This window comes from Vombatus ursinus, unplaced genomic scaffold (genome assembly GCF_900497805.2).
Source record: "Vombatus ursinus unplaced genomic scaffold, bare-nosed wombat genome assembly UNPS02014784.1, whole genome shotgun sequence".
NCBI lineage: Eukaryota > Metazoa > Chordata > Mammalia > Diprotodontia > Vombatidae > Vombatus > Vombatus ursinus.
Window position 1 is genome coordinate 6,252,647 of NW_020954562.1, and position 26,186 is coordinate 6,278,832.

The 26,186-nt window shown below is 39.9% G+C and overlaps 1 protein-coding gene across 2 annotated transcripts in view; it reads right to left on the reverse strand.

Annotated features, from left to right (window-relative positions):
• The window catches only part of ZNF827 (zinc finger protein 827), a 245,795-nt gene that overhangs the window by 203,195 nt on the left and 16,414 nt on the right, over positions 1-26,186 (reverse strand). For both annotated transcript variants that reach the window (XM_027866996.1, XM_027866998.1), the window contains exon 2: positions 11,217-12,230. In XM_027866996.1, the coding sequence (XP_027722797.1) occupies positions 11,217-12,230 (1,014 nt within the window). The remainder of the gene's footprint in view (positions 1-11,216; positions 12,231-26,186) is intronic.

The following is a 26,186-nucleotide window of genomic DNA, read 5'->3' on the forward strand; positions in this document are numbered from 1 at the left end:
GATAGTTACTACCTGCATGACCTTGGGCAAGTCACTTAACCCAGTTTGCCTCAGTTTCTTCATCTATAAAATGAGCTGGAGAAGAAAAAGGCACACCACTATAGTATCTTTGCCAAGAAAACCTTAAATGGAGTCATGAAGAGTCAGACACCACCAGAAACAACTGAATAACAATAAACACCCCTATCTCAGCATTTCTAAAAATCTGATTCTCCAGTCTTAGCTCCAGGCATGGGAGTTCCCAGCTTAAGGCAGGAAATTCATCCTCATCCTAACCAACATCTACCTCTAGCCTCCAGAAAAAGTCTTCTTGTTGGGTATCAGGACCATTTAAAGACTTCCCCTGCCCTCTGTCTGACTCTCTGGCTAGGGACCATATACTTATTTTTACTTCCAAAACAATAGCAGACTATGTCATTGGCGGCCATACACAGGTTGATTTAAAAACTTATCAGGAACTACATTTTCACTTTAAAGTAAAACTCCAAAGCCACAAGCTCATAGTGAAACTTCAGAGTTAAACTATAAAGATCCAGAAATAAGATACACACAACTAATATTTGTTCAGTTATACTTAGCCAGGGATCTAAGACTGGTGGAAAGGTCAGGGGATAATAAGAGAATAGATTTAGAACTGGAAGGGATGTGAGAGATCTATCCCAAATCCCTTATTTTATAGTTGAGGGAATTAAGAGCCAAAGAATTAAGGGATTTTCCCATAATCCCACGGGTAGGAATGGCAAAGCCAGGATTTGAACCTATGTCTCTAACTTCAAATCCAGCAGTGTGTGCACCACTGATGAGTGGGGAACTTGAATTCTTAGTTGAAAGGAGCATTTTGTAGCCAAATCAGAGGATCAGAGATGGAGAGCTGGAAGGGACCTTCTAAGTCACAGAATCTCAGTCAGAAGTAACCTTAGCCTCCATCTCTTTGGACCTTCCACTTGAAGACCTCTAGAGACAGGGAGTCCACTGACTGCCCAAGCAGCCCATCCCACTTTTGGACAACTCTCATTGTGAGGAAGTTTTTCCTTATATTAAGCCAAGATCTCCCTCTCCATAGCTCCTGGGTCAGCCCCCTGGGGCTAATGAAAACAAATCTAATCCCACTTCCTCAATACAGCCCTTCAAAAAGCTGGATCTGGCTATCATATCTTCTCTAGGCTAGAGAGCTTCTGAACCAGGAAAGTAAAACAGTTAATAAAGTTATCTAGTAGCCTCTAAAACATACTCTTCGATCCAGTGACACTGGCCTCCTGGCGGTCCCACGAACGAGACAGGTGACTGTCTTTTGCCTCTTTTTTGTATCCCTTGTGCTTAGCACAAATGCCTGGCACATCATTGTCATTGTTGTTGTTCAGTCATTTCAGTTGTGTCTGACTCTTCATGATCCCATTTGGGATTTTCTTGACAGAGAGACTGGAGTGGTTTGTCATTTCCTTCTCCAGCTCATTTTTACAGATGAGGAAACTGAGGCAAACAGGCTTAAGTGACTTATCCAGGGTCACACAGCTAATAAGTGTCTGAGGTCAGGTTCATAGCAAGTGCTTAATGAATATTTATTGAATTTTACTGATGTGGGAAGTAGGGCCCAGAGAGATGATGTGATTTGACCTAGGTCACAGAGATGGCAAAGCGGTAGAACCAAGATTCAAATCTATGTCCTCAACAACCAAACCCTGTTCACTATACAATAACAACAACAATTCCCAGCATTTATAGAGCACTTTAAGGTTTCCAAAGTGCTTTACAAATACTATCTCAAGCCTCACACCAAGCCAAAGAGGTAGGTACTATTACACCCATTTTCCAGATGAGGTTCCTGAAGCAAACAGAAGTTAAATAACCTGCCCAGAGTCACACAGCTAATGTTTGAGGTTAGATTTGAACTAATGTCTTCCTGACTACAAATCCAGTGCTTTATCCACCTAGCTGCCCTCATGAGTCCCATCATTCTCATTTTCAGAATCCAATAACTGAAGACTTATCAGTGTCAGTAATAGAGGAGTCCACTTCAGTTCTTGGACTTAAAAATACTTGTAGTGCAATGCTGCTAAAATCACAGCCATGCCCTCAGCAATGGGCTGGGTTAATACTCCTTGCCCTGGACTGCAAATTTAAGTGGCACTTAGGAAAAATATTATTTTTGGGGGGGGGGAATGAAAATACTCTGAAATCCTGTTGCCTTCAGGGCCCCCACTCAGGAACCTGGCATCCTGAAAAGTTTACCAGCCTTTTTTTCCCAGAGTTCAAACTTGCCCTTAAATTTTTTTTTTTAAATCTTCCATTTATATTCTTAAGTTTCCACAGAATAGCAGGTTCAAAGAGAACTGAATCAATGTGTGACATTTATCTTTAGAGCAAATGGACATAATCTTCCCAACCCCATCAACTTTTAGAGGAACAGGCTGGCAGACTCTGAGAACTCAGGATCACATTAAAGTAACCTCTCCTACAAGGGGCACGGAGCTCTCGGTGGAGGAGAGATGGATGGCTGCGAAGCTACAGGGCTTCAAGCAAAATTAAACATACAATGGCCTGGCAAAATGAATCATGTTCCAGAGTCCAAATGGACTAACATCATTTTCTTTTCTTTTTCCTGCTATGAACCTCCTTTGACCTCCAAAAGGTAAAAAGGTCATGAAGCTGCTTCTGTCTAAAAGACCAAGCCCAAGGTCAGCTCATTCCCAGCATGTCCCACACTGGCTGTAACTCTTTCAGGCTTCCTTTACATGTTTTCTGCAACATTTAAATAAATACCTCGAAAATTCTAACCCTCATGTGTCATTGTATTGGTTCGTTGTTTCTCTCTGGGTTTGTTTGTTTTTTTCAACTGTTGTTACTTGTTTTTTAAGGGAGATATGGCAGACAAACTGATTTCCCACTGCTGGCTGCCCATCACTATCTTGAACAATCTGGAAAGGCAGAGCCAAGTTTGTAAACAAGGAAGCTGGCATTCTTGGGGCCAAAGAAAGGTAGCATACCAGAGAAGAAGAATCCTGAATTTGGAGCCCAGACAGAACAGAGTTCAAATTTCAACCCTGACATTTAACGGTGCTTTAAATGACTACAGGTAGTTGCTTTAACTGCAGGCAAATCACCTGACCACTCTGAACCTCAGCTCTCCTATGTAAATATGGAGATAATCAAATGGCTGCTAACTACCTCATGGGATTATGAGGACCAAGTGAAAGAAAGTATATAAAGATCTTTGTAAACCTAAAATACTATATTTATTATTATTACTATTCCCAGAGATTCTGACCCAAGAAGCAATGGGAGGTTTATTAAAACAATAATAATAAATTAAAACAATAATAATAACAGTAGCTAAATTTATGCTGTGTTTTAAAGGTTTACAAAATGTTTTAGAAATATAGTAACAATAGCTATCATTTATATAGCGCATACTATGTGCCAGTCACCGTGCTAAGTGCTTTCCAATTATTACCTCATTTGTTCCTCACAAGAACCAGGAAAGTAGATGCTATTATTATCTCCATTTTACAGATGAGGAAACTGAGGCTAACAGAGGTTAAGTGATTTGCCCAGGGTCATATAGCAATATAAACGTTTGAGGCTTGTTTCAAATTCTGGTTTTGGAGTTAAGAAACTTGGCATTTAAATCCTGAATCTGATACATACTAGCTATTGTGACAAAAGGCAAGTCACTGAACGCTGGGTATTTCAAACAAGCTAAGATTAGTGCTGTTACTGATGAGTTCTTGATCGGTACCCATGTTTTGAGAGTTTCCACATTCAGGATTCCCTATATGGATAACATCAGAAGCCTTCCAACTCCTTCTCAGCCCAGTCCCAAAAATTGATTATCAAGTTGAATCAGACCTTTACCCAAGGCTTTCGCACAGATTCTATTTCATTTTTACCATGGTTGAACAAAATGGAGAAAGGGAGAATGACAGCAGATCCCCCCCCCAACTCCTCTGATCTGCTTATGTTTACTGTGGCCCATGGCCAAAGGTGGTGGCATTTCTATTGCTACCATCTTACACCTCTGTATTATGAAAATGAGTAACTAAAAATTTTTATCATCCAAATACACCATTTTTCTTTTTGGCTTGCTTGATTTTTTGTATTTTTCCCGCAATAAGACCATAGATTTAGAACTGGAAGGGACCTTAGAGACCACCGAGTTCAATCCCCTAATTTTACAGATGATAAAACTGGGTTTGGAGAGGTTAAGTACTAATTTGCCCACAGTCATAGAGGGAGCGCATGGTAGGGCCAGGATTCACACTCAGGGTCTGTGACTCCAACGTCAGGACTCCTTCCACTGTACTACCACCATATTTTGTCAGACACCGTTCTTGTCTGCACCTTGATCAGTTGATGGGTCACCAAGTGGGGGAAAAGGCGGGGATGGGGAGCTTGCTTTCACAGAAAATACCCTAAACACTCATTCGTGTTATTCTGGATAAATGATTGGAAGCAATCATCAGATGGTTTGAAATCACTAAACAAATTGAAGAAAGTTTCCATTCAGGCTATGACCATACAGGCAAGGCAAAACAGAAAACTGAGGAATTTATTGTCAAGGGAAATAAGTCAAGTTGCCTGTGTTTTCCCACTCCAGCAATCCTTCCTTCCAAGTTTTCTAATAAAGACTTTCCCTCAGGTCCCTTACATGGGACTGGGATAAAAAGGAACAGATGCAGGGCAAAGTAGGAGAAAGATCTCCCCACATTCCATGTGGAAGGTCCGAGATTCAAATCCTGGTGGTTTATTGCTTCCTGTTAATTAACTTTAGGCATCACCTAACCTAAAGAGACCTAAGATTCCTCATTCAAAAAATATGAGGCTAGGACAAAGATGGCCTCCGGTCCATATTTAATAACTTTGCCAATAGAACCCTTTAATAAAATTTTAGTTTAGGATAAGGGAGTTAGGGGCAGCTAGGTGGCACAGTGGATAGATTACTGGCCCTGGATTCAGGAGGACCTGAGTTCAAATCCAGCCTCAGACACATAACACTTACTAGCTGTGTGACCCTGGGCAAGTCACTTAACCCCATTGCCTAGTCAAAAAAAAAAAAGGATAAGGGAGTTGGAAAAGTTAGACATGAATAAGAAAAATCAGCTGTTTTGGTGCTATGGAAATCCAGCCTGAATGCCTCCTTCTCTACACTTCCAAATGGAGAATTCTTTTTGCTTAATTAGATTTAATTAAATATTTTATTTAGGCTTTAACATTGAACATCAATACAACCAACTAAATTTGGTTAGTAAGTACATTCATCTAATTTAATTCAATTCAAAGCGTAAAAAATATGATAATTTTTTAGTCAACCCCTCTAAGAATTGGAGAACTCTTGATTTTTTTTTTTTTTGGCCAGATGAAAATCAAAGACTGGATTCAATTTTTAAAACCAGATTTTCTATGAATCTTTCATGTTAAAGTTTGCTCACACGCCTGCTGGACTGCTAGCATGGCCTGTGTATATATAAATGAAAAGAACACACCCTTTGGCTATGGCAATTTCTTGGTAAAGTGAGAGAGAGAGAGAGAGAGAAAGAGAGGAGAGAAAACAGACCTGCACTTGGAGAGACTGCTTGTGATATCTTTTTGTCATCTTAAGGCAGAGTGATTCACTTGAGTAGTAGAGTGAGAAACTACTATTTAATAGTTTCTGTTTATTCTGAGGCAGCTCAGAGGTACAGTGGGTAGAACACTGGGCCTGGAGACAGGAGGACCTGGGTTCAAATGCAGCTTTAGACACTTACTAGCTAGGTGACCCTGGGCAAGTCACTTAACCTTTGTTTGCCTCAATTTCTTCATCTGTAAAATGAGGGTGAAAATAGCACCTACCTCCTAGAGTTGTTGTGAGAATCAAATGAGATGATTGTAAAGTGCCTAACACAGAGCCTGGCAAATTATTGTTCAATCATTAGTCGTGTCCAACTCTTCATGACCCCATGGACCATAATGTCTATGGGGTTTTCTTGGCAAAGATACTGGAGTGGTTTGCCATTTCCTTCTTCAGTGGATTAAGACATACAGATGTTAAGTGACTTGCCCAGGTAACACAGCTACTAAGTGTCCAAAGCCGCATTTGAATTCAGGTCTTCCTGACTCCAGACCCAGCACTCTATCCATTGAGCCATCTAGCAGCCTCTTACCGGGGTACATAAATATTAGCTATTATTATTCCCTCTGAAGTAGCTTACATCATTCAAAGCATTTAAGTAAACCTTCAGCAAAGTGGAGTTTATTATGACCAAAAGACAGCTTCTTTCTCCAAGTCTTGTCAAAATGAATTTTAACAGAAATCCTAATTGCCCAATGTATTCAGAAAATAGATAGGAGGGGTACATCCTACCTCTGACAGTGACCATGGCGAGTCACCTAACTTCTCCATAGAATGCTTGCTATTCTTATGTTAGCTCACTGAGCCCCAGTTTCCACATCTGTAAAATGGGACTAGTAATAATACCTCAGACGATGGTTATGAGGCTCAAATGAGAATGGAGAATGCTTTGCAAAGTTTAAAGCAATAGATGGTATCAGCTATTAGCAGGAACAAAAGTAGCAGCCATAGTGGTAACCATATTTATGACCTGCACCTTTCTAACCACTTTCAGTCCAACTACTGATTATTGAGAGGATGGCTCCAGTACATAAGAGTGATTGTCTATCACAGGCAACTAGGTGAGAAGATCCAAATTTGAATCCTGCTTCTGATACTAGCTGTGTAACACTGAGAAAATCACTTAAACCTCCATTTATCTCAGTTTCTTCATGTGTAAACTGGGAATAAACAGCAACCCACTTCCCAGGTTTTTCTGAGGATCAAATGAGATAATATTTGTCAAGCACTTTGCAAATTGTAAAGGATCATGTAAATGCTCCGTGTTATTTTTATCATCCAAATCTACCACTTTTTTTTTTGGCTTGCCTGATTTTTTGTATTTTTCCCACAATAAGACCATACATTTAGAACTGGAAGGGACCTTAGAGGCCACTCAGGCCAATTCCCTAATTTTACAGATGATGAAACTGAGGTTTGGAGAGGTTAAGCACTAATTTGCTCACAGTCATAGAGGGAGCGCATGATAGGACCAGGATTCACACTCAGGGTCTGTGACTCCAATTTCAGGGTTCTTTCCACTGTACTACCACTGTATTTTGTCAGACAGCAGGCAAAAAAAAAGAAAAGAAATGAAAACAACTCCATTATCTTGGACGTGACTACCTGAAGATTAAACAAACATCATTTTGAACTGCTTTCTTCAGGACAAAAAAAGACCCCAAAAGGTCCATCTCTCTATTTCTTTTCTAGCATCACTGGGATAGAACTGTGCTAATAATACAGTTTTGAAAATGATTACAAGTCAGCATATAATCAAATAGTAGTTTAAGTGGAAGCTACAATAAGCATAATGAAGATGGCAGCATTGGTTAAGAAGTTAATTAGTCATTATTTTGAATAATCCACATGAATGATTCCTTCAAATCAACAAAAGGAGGCTAGCCACACAAGAAGACATCTTTTGCAATGATGAAGATACCTATATGTCCCACTTCCTTTTCCCAAGGTTTTGTACTCTGGAAAGACTATGTTGGATTAATCTAGTAAACCATTCATTCAAGGGAAAGCTAAGTCACTACTGTGACCTCAGGGTGACCATATCATCTCTCTTCTGGTTTTGTTTATAAATGGCATAAGTTGTATACCCGGGTTTCCATGAGAGTATATATGGAACTTAAGTGATTTTTTTTTGGTCAAGAATATTCCTATTATTATTCATTGATATTATACATATACTATTTGTTCAAAGCTGTCTGACACACACACACACTATCCAGAGGCATAATTCACAACTTGGGTGTGTCACTGCTCCTAGTTTGCTGCATCTACCTTAGCATATTAATTGAGACTAAGGAATGGAGCCAAGTTGTTCCCAGACTCTAGTAGGTTTCTCAGACTATCAGCCACTTAATAAATGCATGATGACAGTGACAGAGATGTTTCCATTGTAAGGCTGCCATGACCCCTGACATGGTCACCTTTACCACTACCACCTATCCCAATCCTCCCAACCAAGGCTTCCCCAGAGAACAGGGGAGGGCTCCAAAGATAACAGTTAACAGTTATCATTGGAAGGGCCCTTAGAGGTCACCAGGATCAACCCTCTCATTTTGAAAATGAGGGAATTGAGTTCCGAAGAAGTTCAAGGAATTACCCAGAATCCCAACTAGTGTCTGAGGTAGGATTCAAAGCCAGGTCTTCCTGACTTCCACATTGATATGCCCCTCTACTAGAATGGGAGCAAGGCCTGTCTTGCTTTCCTTTTTTATATTCCCTGTGGTGTGTCTAGAATGCTAACCTAACCATTAAGTATCAAATTGGACTTTGTTCTTTTATGAGGTTAACTACCATCCTTTATACCAGGGGATCTTTTTGGTACCCCTTGGTAGAGCCTGTATCAGGATTTCTGTCCAAAACAGTCCCAGATTGACTTTTTTTTTTTTGGACTAGGTAAAGAGGCCATTCTCTGGCTCATTTCTTACTTAGCCTTAATCACTGAATGGGTATTGCTTCAGTCAAACTGAGACCTGTTAAAAATCTTCACCTAAAAAGACCAAGGTCTCCCACTGCATCAGGCCCATCTCCAGTTGTCCTGATCTATATCTAGACACCAGACCCAGATGGCTCCAGAGGAGAACGTGAGGCTGGTGACTTTGCACAGCCCTGTCTCGCTTAAATACAATTCACTTGCAAGTCATGGCATCATCTTCCTGATATCATGGTCCTCTTCAAGAATGAAGGACAAACACCAATAATATACTCCCTGCACTTAGCACAGTGCTTTCCACACAGTGCTAAATATATGCTTTTTTTTCATTCATTCCTTAATTCATGCAGCCATTGTGTATATGAGATTAAAGCTGGGCCTCGCTTTAGGCAGAAAAGAAGGAGAAGAGGAATTCCAGAGGGGAGCAGCCATTCACTGCTGCAGGCTCCCTCTCAAAAAAATGTCCAGGACTAACTGCCACTAATGTTATCAGCCTGTCCTTTGGTATACTCTGTGTCTAAAACCTCAGGCCCCTTGCAGTGTGTCCCAACACACTAGACTTTCACATAGATGTACAACAATGCCATCCATAAACACCAGATTCCCCAGAGCTGCACTGATCTGCCACCAGGGGCTTACCTGTTACTATCCATCTGGTCAACAAATTCATTCCACTCATAGGACCCAAGTCACATTAAGAGGAACAGCAAAGAGGCCCTTGGGCTCCCTGTGTTTATATACTGGCAGCCCTGGAGTAGGAGAAAGGCTGGTTCTCTCATTAGGGCTACTGCCAGCAGCTGATTCCTCCTTCATGGACAGGGGGGTTGGGGGGAGGGGAACTCAACTTCGCTGCCTCCCTGACTTTGCAACACACAAGAACTTTGAGTAAGCATTCTAAGCCCCTTTTAGGGATCATTCCTGAAGGTTTTTCTCTGAGTAACTGAGTAGTATGTGCAATGTTGTTCCTTGTTAAGAGTCCAACCACAGGGGCAGCTAGGTGGCGCAGGGGATAGAGCACCAGCCCTGAAGTCAGGAGGACCTCAGTTCAAATCCAGCCTCAGACACATAACACTTACTAGCTGTGTGACCTTGGGCAAGTCACTTAACCCCGATTGCCTCACTAAAAAAACAAACAAACAAAAAAGAGTCCAAGAACAGTTGGCTTTGGATCCCCAAATGCATTACTTCTAATTCATGCTTCTTCACACCTCTACTCAATTTACCCAATCTACCTGAAAAGGGGCCATCACCATCATCTAGACTTTTGTCATGTCACTGGACTCCAATGACTCTGGAGGAGAGAGTGAGGCTGATGACTTTGCACAGCTCTGCCTCACTTAAATCCAATTCATGTGTAAGTCAAGACATCACCCTCATGACATCATTGGTCCTCTTTGAGAACAAAGAACCAACAACAACAACTTCCTTTTCCAGTTTGGCAGAATATTCTTGATAAAAAAAACCACTTAAGCTCCATATACACTCCTATGGAAACCTGAGTATTCAATTCATGCCGTTTATAAACAAAACCAGAAGAGAGATGATATGGCCACCTGAGGTCACACCAGTGTCTAAGTTTCCTCTTGCATTAAATGATTTCCTAGATCAATCCAACATAGCCTTTCCAGAGGAAAAAACCTGGGTTGTGAATTTTCCATGTGAACCTCCTTTTAGGAAAGCCAGCTAGAGGGAACAGAGGGCTGGCTTTGGAATCAAAAAGAGCTGACTTCAAGCCCTGACTTTGTCATATACTAGCTATGTGATCATGGGCAAATCACTTAACTTCCTAATGTCCCAGGTGGCTCTCTATGAGTATAAATTACAGATGAGTTACAGAAGGTGACCATCAACATTGGTAGAAGGAGTTTTTACACTGGAATATTCTGTCCTCCAACTGACAAATCACAAGTCTGGAAAGCCAGACAGACAGAAAAAGATAGACAGAGAGATGGAAAGAGACAGAGAGAGATATACAGAGACAGAGAGACAGAGACACAAAGAGAAAGAGACAGAGACAAAGACAAAAAAGAGAGAGACAGAAAAAAAGAAAGACATAAAAAGACAGAAAGAGAGACAGTATTCATTAACTAATGATGGGAAATATCTAAAATTCATTTCTTTTTCTTAAGGAATTATGTAGGAATCAAGTGAAATAGGTTCCCTATCTGTAATGTAACAAAAAGTGGAAACATAATAGTATATACTGGGGCAAATTAGGCCAGAGCAAGCAGCTGATTATACAAAAGTCCATTTGTGATGAAGGCAGCAGGATGCAGAGTTCTCCCTTGTCCAATATTTCAAAAGCACTGGTTTTCACATGTTCAGTGATGCCATGCGCTCCCCGACAGTAATCCTTTGATCTTCCCCATTAAATATATTTTGTATGGACCTAGCCTAAACTTGGTGAGGGAAAAAAAAATTTCATTTGTTTGAAGGGGAGGAGGGTTGTATTATAGAGCTCAAAGATATATCATTACCTATCAAATATGAAGGCTTTGTTTGACATAGACGCAAAAAGCCACCATATTGTTTAAAGTGTTTTGTTTTCCTTTTTATTTATTTTTATTTTTTATCCGTACCCCAGCCTGGAAAGGAAACAATAAAATGGAACAGGACCTTAGGGAAACTGACAAGCAAACCCAGATGTCTTGAGTAAGATGGCTAAAATCAAAGATTTCTTACCTGGATTTGTGGGTTTTGAAACCCTTCCCTTGGGTACGGGGAGCAACAGTAACTCCAAGGACTGGGGTGGGGTTCCTTTTTCTTGTTTTTTCTCCAAAGGCTGAGGCGGCAAAGGATCTTCAGGCACCAGTGAAGACTTCTCGGCCAAAAGACTCCCAGCAGCTCTTGCAGCGACCTCTTTCAGAAGAGCTGCTGAGGAGGTCATAGAAGCCAGAGAGAGAAAAGAGCTGGCAGGGGGAGGGTGCTCCTGCCCAGGGGTCAAGCTTCTCTCACTCACTTTCTTGGATAAAGCTGCCAAAGTGGAACTGGCAGACTGGGAGCTGAACGGTGAAGGGAAGGATTCGAACCGCATCGTCTCCTCAGTCCGCGTGAGAGATTTGTCCTGGAGGACAGCGTTGGCTGCTGCTTTCAACTTGAGGATGGCAGAATCAGGCGACAAGCCGCAGGTGTTGGTTGAGTTTGGCAGCCATTTGCCTTGATTCCATATGAAGCGATTACCAGCAATGTATTGGTCATTCTGTTCTTGCTTCTCAGCCAGCTTTCTAGCAAGAACACTTAGCTGTTGGGCATGATGAGATGGTGGAGAAAAGGAGAGATTTGAGCCAAGGTTGACTGGAGACTCCACTCGGCCATTGGCGGTGACTGTGGCATCTAGTTTGAGGGAACCAGCCTCCAACAGCCTCCTCAGATTGCTGCTCAGAGGCTTGTTTGAACCAGGGGTATCATCATCACACAAAGAAGACACACCAGGAGAAAGGTGACCTTGACACTGTAATGGGTCTCGTAGGGCCTCACTTTCCAGAGCTATCAGCTCCAAGGTATTGCTACTGGGGGTCGCACTTCCCAAGGAAGTGTCCGGGGAAGTTGATTGCTCTTGGATTCTGTCCTCGAGAGAAAGTTTATAATTCTCCTGGACTTCTCCATAGGATGCTTCTGATGGGGTCTCCGAAGAGTTTCCAAACCAATGTTCTTCCTCACTAATTTCTCCTTCTGCGTCTTCCTGTCTACTACCATCTGGAGGAATGAAGAATACTAAGTTTATTACTATTATTATTGCTTTAATGAGCAATACATATCTAAAGACATTGAAAATGAATTGTCAATATGCATCACAGTCTTCCCTTCCACCCAAGAACCAACCGTGATACGGGAAATCACTTTAATTAGGTGGCCAAAATCTTAACAAGAGGTTATAACATGAATAAGTCCAATTTAACAGATATTCATTGAGTACCTACTGTCAGACACTGTTCCACGTGTTAGGTGATTGGAATGGCACAAAAATCTACTGACTATCCTCTGGCTCTACTCACAATATGTTTGACTATAGACAAAGGCTTCCTTCTCTGGTCACCCTTTCCCCATATGTGTTGTCTTCTCCCATTAGCATATTGGGAAGACTTTTGTATTTCCAGTGCCTAGCATAGTGCTTGTCACACAGTAGACCTTTAATTAATAAAAGCTCTTCTTTCCTTCCTTCTTTTCTCCTTTCCGACCTTTCCTCCCTCTCTCCCTCCTTCTTTCTTTCCTTCCTCCCTTCTTTCCTTTCTACTTTCCTTCCTTGCCTCCCTCCTTTCTTACTTCCCTCCTTCCTTCCTTCTTTCCTTCCTTCCTTCTATCTTTCTCTTTCTCCTACCTTCCTCCCTCCCTCCCTTTCTTCCTTCCATTCATAACCATAAAACCATCTCTACCTCTTATGGAGTTTACATTTTTTCTGGGAAGATACAACACATATACCAAGTAATTTCAAGTGGGAAAGAATATTAAGGAGGGAATGAGGTTAGGGAGAGGGGAGGAAGGATATCAGGAGAGGATTCCTGTAGAAGGTAGCACCTAAACTGAGCCTTAAGTGGAACTAGAGATTTTACAAGGTGGAGCAAAGGAAGGTGTGCATTCCAGGAAGGAGAGATAGTCTCTTCAAAGATGCATATCAAGTTCAGGGGATAGCTAGAAGGCCAGTTTAGCTGGAATATAGTGCCTGAAAGGGAAAAATAGGAAATAAATCTGGAAAGGTAGACAGTTGACTCCATCACATGCATTTATTTCAAGGAGGTCAAAGCCAGAAAAATCCTACATACACCAAAATATTACCAGCAATTTTTGTGAAAAAATAATAAAGACAATGCCTAAAACCAAAGGGTTGTTAGTTTCTTTACATAAATTATAGTTTTCCACTTTATTTTTTCCTTTTTTTTTGTTCTCCACTTTGACAAGAAAAAGAAAAAGAAAAATGGGCCCCAGCTTGTGGAGTGTCTCAGCCATGCTGAGGAGCATTTTCTCTCAGAGGCAATAATGAGCGACTCAAGATTTCTGAATAGGGAAGTGGCTTAGACCTGAGTTTTAGGAATAGCAAGTAATCCGGAATAGCCAAAGTTTAAAGCATTTTAATATGCCACTATAATTTTCTTTCTTTTTTTTTTAAATTTTAGGCAACTGGGGTTAAGTGACTTGCCCAGGGTCACACAGCTAGTAAGTGTCAAGCACTTGGTCTGAGGCCAGATTTGAACTCAGGTGGTCCTCTTGACTTCAGGGCCGGTGCTCTATCCACTGTGCCACCTAGCTGCCCCTATAATTTTCAATTTGTCAATGCCCTTTTAGAATAAATGTAAATGGAAAGTAGATTGTTTCAGGAGAAAGAAGAAACTGGCAAAGAAATAAATGAATGATAACAGAGTTGGTGCATAGAAAAAGCTTTTGGTAAACCCTGATATGTTACATGAATATCAGCTATGATGTTGGCAATGATGAAGACCACTTGCTAAAAGGAAGAATGACACTTTTAGTTTTATTTCAATATTAAAGACGGAGCCCATAATGGGAATAGCCCTGACAGTCAGAAGACCTAGTTTCAAGTCCCAGTTCAGCTACTTAGTGACCTTATATGGAGTCACACAAGTCACAGGATCATCAGATTGAGAGCTGGGAAGAACCTTAGAGATCATCTAGTCCATCCACCTTGTCTCATGGAGGAAGAACTTGAGACAAACCTAAAAAGGTCGAGTGATTTGGCTAAGTCACATTGTAAATGAACCTCAGCTGCTCATGTGTGGAATGAGGATACCACCCCCAACCCCCACCACACACACACACACACACACACACACACACACACACACACACACACACACACACACACACACACCCAGATCTATCTTACATGCTTCACAATGTTGTTGTAAGGACATGACAGAACATATATCAAAGTTCTCTGAAAATTACACAATACTATGCAAATGTAAAGAAACTGTATTGTTATCATTATTCAGGGAATCATATGAAGTCAGAGCTGGAAGGGTCCTTAGAAACCAAATGTTAGCCTTGGAAGGAACCTTAGAAATAGAATGTTAGAGCTGGAACACAAACCTTAAAACATAAAATGTTAGTATATAAAATTCCAGGGCTGGATCTCACCTTGGCACCTAGATTTCAGAGCTAAAAGGGATTTAGCTCAACTCCATGGAGAGGAAATATGAGCCATAAATTACTTCAAGTAACTTGGCAAGTAACACCTCCAAAATTATTCATGTTGATTTTCTTATGGTCTCCAAAACTGACACTTAATCCACTTAAGTTTTCTGTGCCTCAGTCTCCTCATCTGTAAAATGAGGGTACTGGATTTGATGGTCTCTACAATCCTTTCCAGCTCTAAATCTATGATCCTATAGATAAATGTTATAGAAAGCTACAAGTTGCTGCCCATTTATGGCACAAAACTTCTCTTCAGTTATTTTCAGATCCACTCAATCCTCCATTGGGCCCTATTTGCTGTATAACATGATGTTTCTTTTTCGAATAGCTAGGATTAGTAACGCATGAGCTACAAACTAATGCATTGATCTCCCATGCTATTTAGAGAAGAAATGCCACATATGACAAATTCTTTCACTAGGCTAAAGTTCTGCAACTATTCCCTGAGATCCTTTATTAAGTTATAAAAGAAATGTAAAATATCAAATGGAATTTGGGGTGGGGGGGAGCCAAATAGAATTAAATTTTCTGTTAAAAAAAATCCTGGGTTCTTCTGATTCACCACAAATTCCCATTTTTTTTACTTGATTTCAACATATTTACTGCTTTCTGAAATCTGTGGCTACCCTGCTCATCTTCACAATGCTTTCTCGGAAAGAGTGCTCTTACTGAAGAGAGGAGTCAAGAAGAATTAGGAAAAAAAAAAAACAGAGGCTACTTTCATATTACTTTGAAGATACCTTTCTTGATTTTGGATGGAATCTCTCATCCTTTGGGAGAATCATAGAGAGTGATCCTATAAATAGGTAGAGAAAAATGCAACATGACTGTACTTGGTAGGAATGCTTGGGTGCTTATTGAGAAATACTGGTTGTGTCCATTAGAAAATATTATCAATATTATCAAACATAGTGGTATTGAGAGAGCATGGCATCTGCATTGAGTCTTTTCCCTAGTCCTAATACTTTTTAATTAAGTAAATGCTCACTATGAAGATTAAGATGAAAAATGGAAGACTAATACCTGAATGGATGTCACATCAATTTACAGCTCACACCTAAATATACTCACGCTGTCTCTGGAGCCAAGACTCACTGGTACATGGAGAAGAACAGAGTTTCCATGGAAGCACAGAATGTTAGAGCTGAAAGTAACTTAGAGAGCATCTACCAGGGCTGGGAAACCTACGGCCTCAAGGCCACATGTGGCCTTCTAGGTCCTCGGGTACAGCCTTTTGACTGAGTCCAAGTTTTACAGAACAAATCCATGAAGTTTGGATTTAGTCAAAGAGACACATTTGAGGACCTAGAAGGCCACATGCGGCCTGGAGACCGCAGGCTCCCCATGCCTGATTCTAATCCAATCTTTGTATCTGATAGATGAGGAAACTGAGGCCTGCAGAGGTTGTGACTTGCCAAGGTCATATAGGTAGTTAGGGCCAGAACTAAAAAGAGCCTCCATCTCTTGAGTCCTGATCTTGTGTGCTTTCCCATAGTTCTTAATGCCTCTTCTACATCAACTAGACACAAGATTGCTGCTATTGCCCACTTGGTCTCCTAGACTTCCTTCCTTCCAAACCATAAGTAAGCCTGGGGACTACTTCAGAGAAACAGCCTGTAGCCTTCTCATTTTAAATGCAGTTGGGAACCACAGCCACAGTTTCCTCCTTTATTTCGTCCTCCTCTTCATAATCACTGTTTATTGAAAAGGTGATGTCCAAATGAGTAGATTTACAGTGCATTAGAGCACTGGGGGACAATGTGTAACCAGGTAGCAAAATAGCATATTGCCACAAAATTTTTAAACATTGGAAAGCAGACACCTGTGACAAGGAGAGTAAAAACAATCATCTGGGAAATCTGATAGTGTAGACAAAGAATTTTAACCATAAAAATTTAAAAATAAAAAAAAGTAACTTTAGTAGCACAGCATATTTCTCCTGAAATATCTAGATAATCAGCAGTTCTCTATTTTCCAACTCAGTGTAAACATCACCACAGATAGAGCTGGAAGGGAGTTTCTTAGCATCATAGGAACATAGATCTGGCCTAGAGGTCATCTATTCTAAAGAACTTACCCAAGGTCATACAAATAGTAACCAGTAGACATGGACACACCCTCAAGTGGGTTGATTACAAGGAAAATCAAATGCATAAAGAACATTTTTTTTTACTCCTAATGCTCTATTAATAGCCTTTCCAAAGATGCTTGCTACTGAAATTGAGGTTATTCAAGTGATAAACCACAAAATAATTTTAATGCATGGCCTAGAAAGAACAAGTACAGAAACCTGAGAAGAAACAGACCTGAAATTATTTTGGTTATCACCTGGGATCAAATGTAAGGTGACCAGAAGTTTCAGAGGAACCATGACAAAGCAGTAGTAAGAAGTGAGAGGGAAAAAAAGTCATGAAAATGCCAACTGCCCTTTTGTTTTACAAAGCTGAAGCAACAAGAAATTTTTTTCCTGCAAATACTATTATTATTATTTTGCCTGCTGTATTTATCTTTATTTTCACCTGAAGTCTCAGCAAAGAGATGGGTCTTGAAAGGCTGAGGCACATTAGCAGAGTCATCTGTAAGCTTACACTGCAGCTGGAATGGTCCTTTCTTCCCAGGACTCCAATGAAGCCAGCACCTTTCACTTACACTGAATTCACTTTAGAAATACTTAAAAAAAAAAATACCACTCTCATCAGGAATCTCAAAGCAAAGCATTCCTGCAGTCCAGAAGATTAATTTGCTTGACACCACAAACTTTAGAACAAACAAGGTTTGACATTTGACTCTCTTTCAAAATCTGAAATGCCCATGGGCAGCAAGACACCTCCATTTTCCTGTCTGTCAACCAGCAAGTAATCATTACACTTCATCATACAACACAGCAGATAAAACAGTCCAGGAAATGCTTCACACGGCAACGACCCCAAGCTCCACGGCTTTCTTAACTAAAGCTTCCCAAGGAAACCTGTAAGTAGCCAATGTAAATAATTTCCTTGCAAATGCATTACTTTTTAAACTCCAGGAGAAAAAATAATGAGAGAAAAAAGATGATTTCCATGGCTAATTTTCCAACCCGAATGTGTCTTTGACTGTCAAATTCTTGTGAATCCTTGTCAATTTCGTACCACAGTACGGTATAAAAATCAGGAGCCGGAAGAATGGAGAATAGAGGCAAGAACAATCACAAAATGTGAGGGAAATGCTGGGTAAATGTTGTTTCAATATAGCAGATATTTCTCCTTTCCAGAAAAAACAACAACTAAATAGTCCGCTACCTAACACATTTATTTATAATTCAGTTCTCAAAGTAGTAACTCAGTAACTTGAGATCGACAACTCTTGCTATATTCTCAGAAGAGAAAGCCTATTGCTCTTTCATGTTGCAACTTCTTTTATGGTTGACAGCCTCGATCAACTAGAGGACAGCTATACATTTCAGACAACTCACATTCAACTCAGAGCATTCTAGTCCAGGAGAAAGAGGAACTCACGGATTTCCGTGACAAATGAAAGGGAAAAACAAATAGAGGTAGATACTAGCTATCTACAGCTTATCCCTATAACAACCTACAAATCATTTCCATCAGTTGAACTATATTCATCTCAAAAACCAGTCATGAAGACAGAACATATCCTCAGAGGACTAGGAATAATCATAGTAGTAGCTATCATTTATATAATTATATAATAATAATAGCATTTATAGGATGCTTTAAGGCTTTTGAAGTATTTTATAAATATTATTTGATTTTATTCTCACAACAACTCTGGGAAGTGCTATCATCTCTACTTTACAGTTTAGGAAACTGAGGCTGAGATTATTAGAAATTGCTTAGGGTCACATAGCTGGTAAGTGTCTGAGGCTGGATTTGAACCCAGGTCTTCTGGCCTCTGGATCCAAAGTTCTGTCCTCATACCACCTAACTGCCTAGTGGTTTGGAAAACAGGTAGCTATATCACTTACATAAAGCAGGCTAAGGAACCATTCTATACCATTTTGTTGTTTGATCTCCAACTTTTTCATTTTTATCTGATACCTTTTAACTGAGTTATTAATTTACCTTCTAGCACATCACCACAAGAATACTTATTCCACTAGTTTTCCCATCTAACAAGCAGAGAACATACTGGCCCATATTCTGATATCAACCTGTTGTGATCGAATCAGCTCTCTTGTCAATTATCTGGCTGGTGTTGCACACATACTGATAATAGCTTATGATAAAGTTTTTTTTAAAAATAGAAATAATTTTTTAAAATATTTATTTCAATATGAAAATAAACTAGCTCCCCCTCCCCAAGAAAAGAAGGGGGAAAAAGAAAATTAAGTTAGTAAAGCTTATTCAACTAGTTTTAACTTAAAATTAAGTTAGTAAAACAATGACTCCATTTCTCTGCTAGATTGTAAGCTCCTTGAGGACCACAACCATGTAATATAACTTAGTGTAATACACCATATAATATAATCTGTACAATGCCTAGCACTGTTTCTGCATAGTGATTCAATTAAGACCTAATGAATGAAGTTAATGAAAAATTTTTTGAAATTAATTTACTCAATTTGGTGATTTCCAACAAGTGAGACAAATAATATTTATTGTAAGGGAATCATGAAATCATGCATACCTTCATAAGCACCTTCCCCAGTGCTTAGCTGACAAAAACAACAACTGAAATTTAACTAGTACTTTAAGGTTTACAAATCTCATTGTGTGCACTACCTCACCTGAACCTCAAGTTCAAATAGTACTATATAGTATTATCGTTATTATCAGGGTAGTATTATTTTTGGATAGTATTATTATTATTATTCCCACTGAACAGATGAGGAAACTGATGTTCAGACAAGTTCAAGTGCCCATCATCACACAGCTAAGAAATATCAGAAGTGCTATTAGAATACAGATCTTCCTGACTCCTGGCCTAGCATTCTAACCCAACTTGACTTCAAAAGAACAGGTTGGTTTAATGGAACCTTCATATAGCTGTTATTTAAAGGGGATCTTTACAACCAAAGCACTTGTCTGACTTCTGACTACGTAGCTGCTCTGGGTACCCAAAATGACCTAATAAAACTGTGAATTTCAAGTACCTTAGCCTTTTCCCTATGACATACATTTGTGAAAGGGGATTTTCTGGACTTGTTATATTGAAATACTCAAAAAATCTGATGGCAGAACTAGAGCAAAGATTGACGGTTTCTTTGATTGAACCAGACTTCTGAGCCCTAAAAAGTAGCTCAGCAGCCCCGGCAGGCTCATTAAGTAATTCCATATAATAAATAAACAAACATACCTTCTGTCGACTGAATAAATATCATAGCAGAAATAAGTATTAGTATTTTCAAACGTATGTAGATATTACAGTGATTAATAAAATATAACATTATAAGATCATCAATTTACAAGCTGGAAGAGAAGTGAACGTGCATTTATTAAGCATCTACTGTTTGCCAGGAACTGTACTAAACACTTTACAAATATTATCTAATTTGATCCTCACATGAACCCCGTGAGGAGGGTGCTCTTATGTCCACTTTACAGTGAGGAAACTGAGGCAGACAGAGGTAAAGCGACTTGTCCAAGGTCTCACAGCTAATAAATGTCTGAGGTTGGAGCTGAACTAAAGTCTTCCTGACTCCATGCCCAGCAATCTATGCATTGCCCCAACTAGCTAAGGAAGAAACCTTACAGGCTCTCTAGTTCCACCCCCTCCTACAGATAAAGAAACTGAGGTGCAGGGAAGTCATGCAGTTACAAAGTGTGGAAGACAAGAACCCTAACTACTGAGCCAAAGCTCTTTCCACTGTACTACATAAATTCATAGCACCTTTTGGACATTATATAGTTTCTCAATCAATAGATCACAATTGCACAACTATTATGTCTAGTCTGAAATTTTTTGACATTAAAGAATCTATACTAGAAATGGTCAACAACTGGCTTAACTCACTGCCTTAGTACTTAAATTAAAAAAAAAACCTTAATTTTCTTTTAATTCCTTGGTTTTGAACTCAAAAAATTATTTTTAAATTATATTTACGAACAAAATCAAGCTTTTCTCTGCATCTTCTTAGCTGTCAAGTTGAAGGCCCACCTGCAAACTGGCCCATTTTTAACATGAGTTTCATTAACACATCCTCCAAGGCAGCACTCAATACACTCCTACCTGAAACCAAGAGGCTTTTCATGCTCTTTGGGTTCCAGCCACCAGCTCAGGTATGCAAGTACTTGCATTACAATCTGCTCCGCAGTTCAGAGCAACAGTCTTAGGTGGCATACTGAGGCTAGAGATTACTGAAACATCAATGCCCCTAGATGCACCCAGTTGCAGCCAATGCCGCCAGAGAAGACAATTAAAACCGCTAGTTATTTAAAACTGCCAGGGTCGTCAAGACAACCAAACTCCTGTCATCCATCCAGGTGGGAAAAAGGTGCCATCAGGGCACTGAGGCTAGATAAAAGTAAGTCAGTCGAAGGCAAATGTATCATCAGGCCTAGTAAGAGAAAAGGATGACCTAAGAAAAGGTGTCTGCCATAAGCCCTGTCCTTTCATACAACAATGCTGATGTGGTAAGATTTTTAAAGAATCTGATTAGAATAAAAGTAACAATAAAATTTAATACAGGTCACATTCTCCACAATAATATGTTGCAAACATTGGCTAAAATATTCTCTTCTTCCTCCTCCTCCTCCTCATCATCAAATACTTACAGAGCTTTAAAGTTTGCTAAGTATTTTACATATGTTGTCTTATTAAATCCTAACAACCCTATGAGGTAAGTGCTATAATTATCCTCATTTTCCAGGTAAGAAAACTGAGAATGATAGAGTTTAGGTGACCTGCTTGGGGTCACACAGTAAGTGTCTAGGGCAGATTTTGAACTCAGATCTTCCTGATCCCATTATACTACACGAGGATTGGACAAAGGCAATGGAAAAGTTAAGCCTGGAGAGAACATCTTGGGGGGAATGCAACAAATGTCTTCATGTGTATGAGAAAAGGATTAGCTTTGTTCTACTTCTCCTCAAAAGGAAGCAATACAAGCAATGTGTGGACATTGCAGAGACAGATTATGGCTTAAGGTAAGGGAATTTTTCCTAACAATTTGAGCTACATATCCCAAAGTGGAATGGACTGCCTTGGAAAGCAGCAGGATCCCCCTCTCCCAAGGTTTTCAAGCAAAGGCTAAATAGACATTGGTCAGGGATGTCACAGGGAGGAGTCCTATTCAGGGCTGTCTGGGTTCGACTTGATGAGGTCCCTTTAGACTTAGAGAAAATGTGATTCTGGGAGGGAGACGATGAGGCAGAATGGACTGAGGTTGCCCAGGCTGGAGCAGTACTAAAGAATGATCTTCAAAAGTATAAAGCTCATAGTGCCTTTCTCTAAAACATTAAACACATCCCATGTGAGGCAAGTCCAACACCCCTCTGAAAGAAGAAAATGGCATCGTTCCTATAGTCCCTACCCCCAAAGAGGAAAATTAAGGCAGAAAGGGATTTGCTAAGGTCATTCAAAGAATCTTCAGATCATGAAAGGTAATTCAAATGCCTCAGTGTGCTGATGTTTCATTGACCCAGCATCTGTGGGGAATGAGGTGCTCCAGATAAGTGGATATTCCAGGCAACAAAAGCCTACCCTTTTAACCTGCAAAACTTCTGTAAACCTCTGTTGATGGGAATTTTTCTAAAACGTATTACTGGTCTCTCCTCCCTCTCCTTTTTTTTTTTATGACATTCATAATCTTTATATTGACTATACTATTTAGCCCTTGATTATATACTGTCTTGTATTTTTTTTCTATTTGTGTCTCATGTGTAAGTCATATCTCCCCAGCAAAACTGTATATTTAATAAAACCACAGAATGTTAAAGTTGGATTCTGAGAGCGTCCACTTCCATTTCCCCTCTTTTTACAGATGAGAAAGTGAGGCCCAGAGACAATATCACTACTGTCCAAGACTAGGTAACTAAGATTACACTGGGAACCAGGCAGTCCAAGATAGTACTGTGCAATCCTGCTTTTTCAAATTCCTTAGGGACAAAAAACATATCTCCATACTTCTCCAAAGGACATCCATTAGGCTTCTATGTATAAAATATTCAAAAAATACTTGTTGATTGATGAGCAGTCACAATGGTAGAATGAGAAAAGCCCCAAACTTGAAGTTAGGAGACATGGTTGGTTTTTATTCCTGGCTCTGTCATTTACAAACTCACACTGGTCTTTTAAAATAAAGTACAGTGAATATAATTAAACTTTGTTCTATGTAACTCAGGGTCATCATTAGGAACATAAATTATTGTGCTCTGTTTCAGCATAATGATGCCTTCCTTAGCTACTGAGGTAGGCAGGCCTATTTGCTACTATACTAAACAGCCCTAGACTGTTGTACTTTGAGTTGTTGTTATTGTTTTATATTGTTTTTGTTTTTATCCTTGTAACTATGACTTTTCCCTGCTATTGGTATATATGCCTTTAGCAGCCCCATCACTGCTTCTAATCTTCTGTGGGCCTGACGACCAGATAACCAGGCCTGTTAGAATCTAGAATGAGAGAAGGGTGCCAAGGAAAAGGAGATGAGCTGCAACGGAGGGCTGAGGGGCTCTCCAAACAGAAAAGGAAGCTGGGCTACATAAACTCTGTGACAACATTTCTTCATTTCCCAAATGGCAGCACTCTTCTGGAATGTTACACCATATACATCCCTCTCTTTTTACCTCCTTTTCTGCTTCCTCTTATGTGCTATCTTCTTCCCATTAGACTGTAAGCTCCTCAAGGGCAGGGACTGTCTTTTTGGTTGTTTTTTATTTAAAAACAATTTTTAAAAAAAATTCCTACCACTTATCACAGTGTTTGGACCATAATAGGCACTTAATAACTGTTTGTTGACTGACTTTTTTTTTTTTGCCGCTTGGAAACTTGTTTTTATCCTTCAGGTTCTTAAATGAAATGAACTGTATGGTGTTCTATGGACTAGAGATCACACTGCCAATCAACAAACTTCATTGGGTACACTGAGAACTGTACTCAGATGGCACTAAACTTACTAGCTGCTAATGGGCTGCAGTCCCTTTCCTGTCTGAAGCCTTAGAACTTAGCTATTCCTGAGATTCATCTCTCTGCTTTAAGCAAACCTCTAAGACACAAGATTATTTTTCTAAGCAAGATGTCAAACAAGGGAGGCCTTCTAATCCTAAAATGACAATGAAGACTCCAGAACCTTCTCCCTTTTGCAAAAAAAAAATCAGCACTAAAATAGAATGTTCTGGTGGTGGGAACAACAGTAAGAAATGTCTTAAAGCGTAGCCTAAGCATACCACTTACCAAAAGGCCAGCCTAGGACCCAAAGTAACACTGGTTAATCTACAGATTGATTTCTGCTCCTTCACCCATTCACTTGAAAGTACTGGCCTTCCATGTTGCATACAGCACATAGGATCTGTCCCCTTAAGCAATCAGAAGTAAATTTACCATGGCTACCACATCATTATCAGAAAAATTGTCTGCTAAGGTTGATAAATCGGTCGATTATCTGCTTCCTTGACTTTTATTTCTTCTTGTATAAATGTTTTCATCTCAACATTGCCAATACCTGTTGCAGGCTGTACCATTCATTCTCAAACAATTTAAATCTTCAGGAACCCGTTAACAGATCCAAGCAGAACTTAAAAAGAAATATCAAAGCAATGACAACTATTAAAAAAAAAAGCAACAAGTCTACTTATCCAAGCTGTAGTCTAGGAAACAGTAAGGGGCCTCTAGCTTCTGACTGAAGAGAAAGCCCCCACATGCATACACTGACGTCACGTTCCATGTAATGAAACATGTTATAGTCAAAAATAAACTGCCTGCCAAAAAAAAAAAGTCACACACAGTAAGTCTTTTATTTACTAAAAATACATAAGGATGAGGAGAGGAAGTGGCCTTAGGGCAGCTGAGACTTAGCAAGGGAGCTTTTCTTGATTTTTGTTAGGATTAAATGTTTAGGATTAAAATGAAATCCCAGCAGAAAGTACAGCTGGAATGGGCATCTTTCCTCCTGCACCAAGGACATTGATGATGCCTGCCTCCTTGCCAAGCTCTTAGGGGGAAAAAAATAGAACTATCAGACTTTTCAGGATGAACCAGTTCTGTGGCTAACCTCCCAATTATCCACGATGAGGAGGGACAGGGATCTCTTTGAAAAAATGAAAATTCAAAAACAATCTAAAAAACTCAAATCAATAACTTCAATCTACTCACATACCAAATCTTGAACCAAAGCTGCTAACAAGTAGCCAAATTAACCCACTCAAGGAGCATCTCCTTTTATTTTTCTCTATGTTCATCTCCTGGTAAAACTACTAATGAGGAGACTAAGGCAGACTAAAAGCAGACTAGAAGATGAAGGCCCTGGGTAACTCACATGCTGGAATGGCAGTGACTCTCAAATTGACAGCCTAACTGATTTCCCACATTTCTAGTGTCCTGCGAGGGAAATCCCCTTCAACTAACTACAGAAGGAAGGGCATTGAGATTTCTTTCTAGGAGAGATTTGATGGGGTTGTCCTTCTATGGGGATGCTCAAAGCCACAGGTGTTCCATTTCTCAGCAATGATAAGGAGGACCTTCAATATGATGATAATTACAATGAAAATAGAGTGAAAATCAGAGTGATGGGTAGCACGGGAGAAAGGCTTCTTTCTGGATAACTCTTATTTCACAGATAATTCATGAAGAACTTTACAAGGAGAAGTTTGGCGGGGGTGGGGGAGGCGGAGAAACTTTGGTTAGACAAGATGCTCTACTGCTATTTACAAGTCTATTGATAAAGTAATCAGCTGGAGCGACCCAGCCTCTGAAAGGCAACACTAGTCTCCTGGATTGTGACTGTTTCTTCTGTTTGCTGTGCCTTCATTTACACCCCTTTATTGTCTTACTTAGGTTCTATCTCCTTTCCACAGCATTTTGGGAGCATGGAACATGCTTGAATTTTTATTTGAATACAGGCATATTTCATTGAACATAAAGATTTTTTTAATTAATTAACTTGTCATTATAATTTAATTAATTAACACTGGATTTGGAAACAGAAGAACTGAGTTTGAATCCGTATGTGACTCTGGGCCAGTCACTTACCTCAATGGTGCTAGTTTCCTCATCTGTAAAATGATGGGGTTTGGACTAGAATCGGGGGTGGAGAGCCTGCCGCCTTGAGGCCACAGTAGGTCCTCAAGTGTGGCCCTTTGACTGAATCTAAACTTTACAGACCAAATCCCCTTAATAAAAGGATATATGTGGCCACATGTGGCCTCGAGGTTGCAGGTTCCCCACCCCTGGAACAGATGGTCTCTAAGGTACCTTCAAGACCCGCATCTATATAATCTTATGTTAAATCTTGAAAGTATTACTAATGAGGAAAAAGAGACTGCATGAAAAGATCACAGGACTTGCAATCAGGAAACAGGGACTTGGGGGCAGCTAGGTGGTGCAGTGGATAGAGCACTGGCCCTG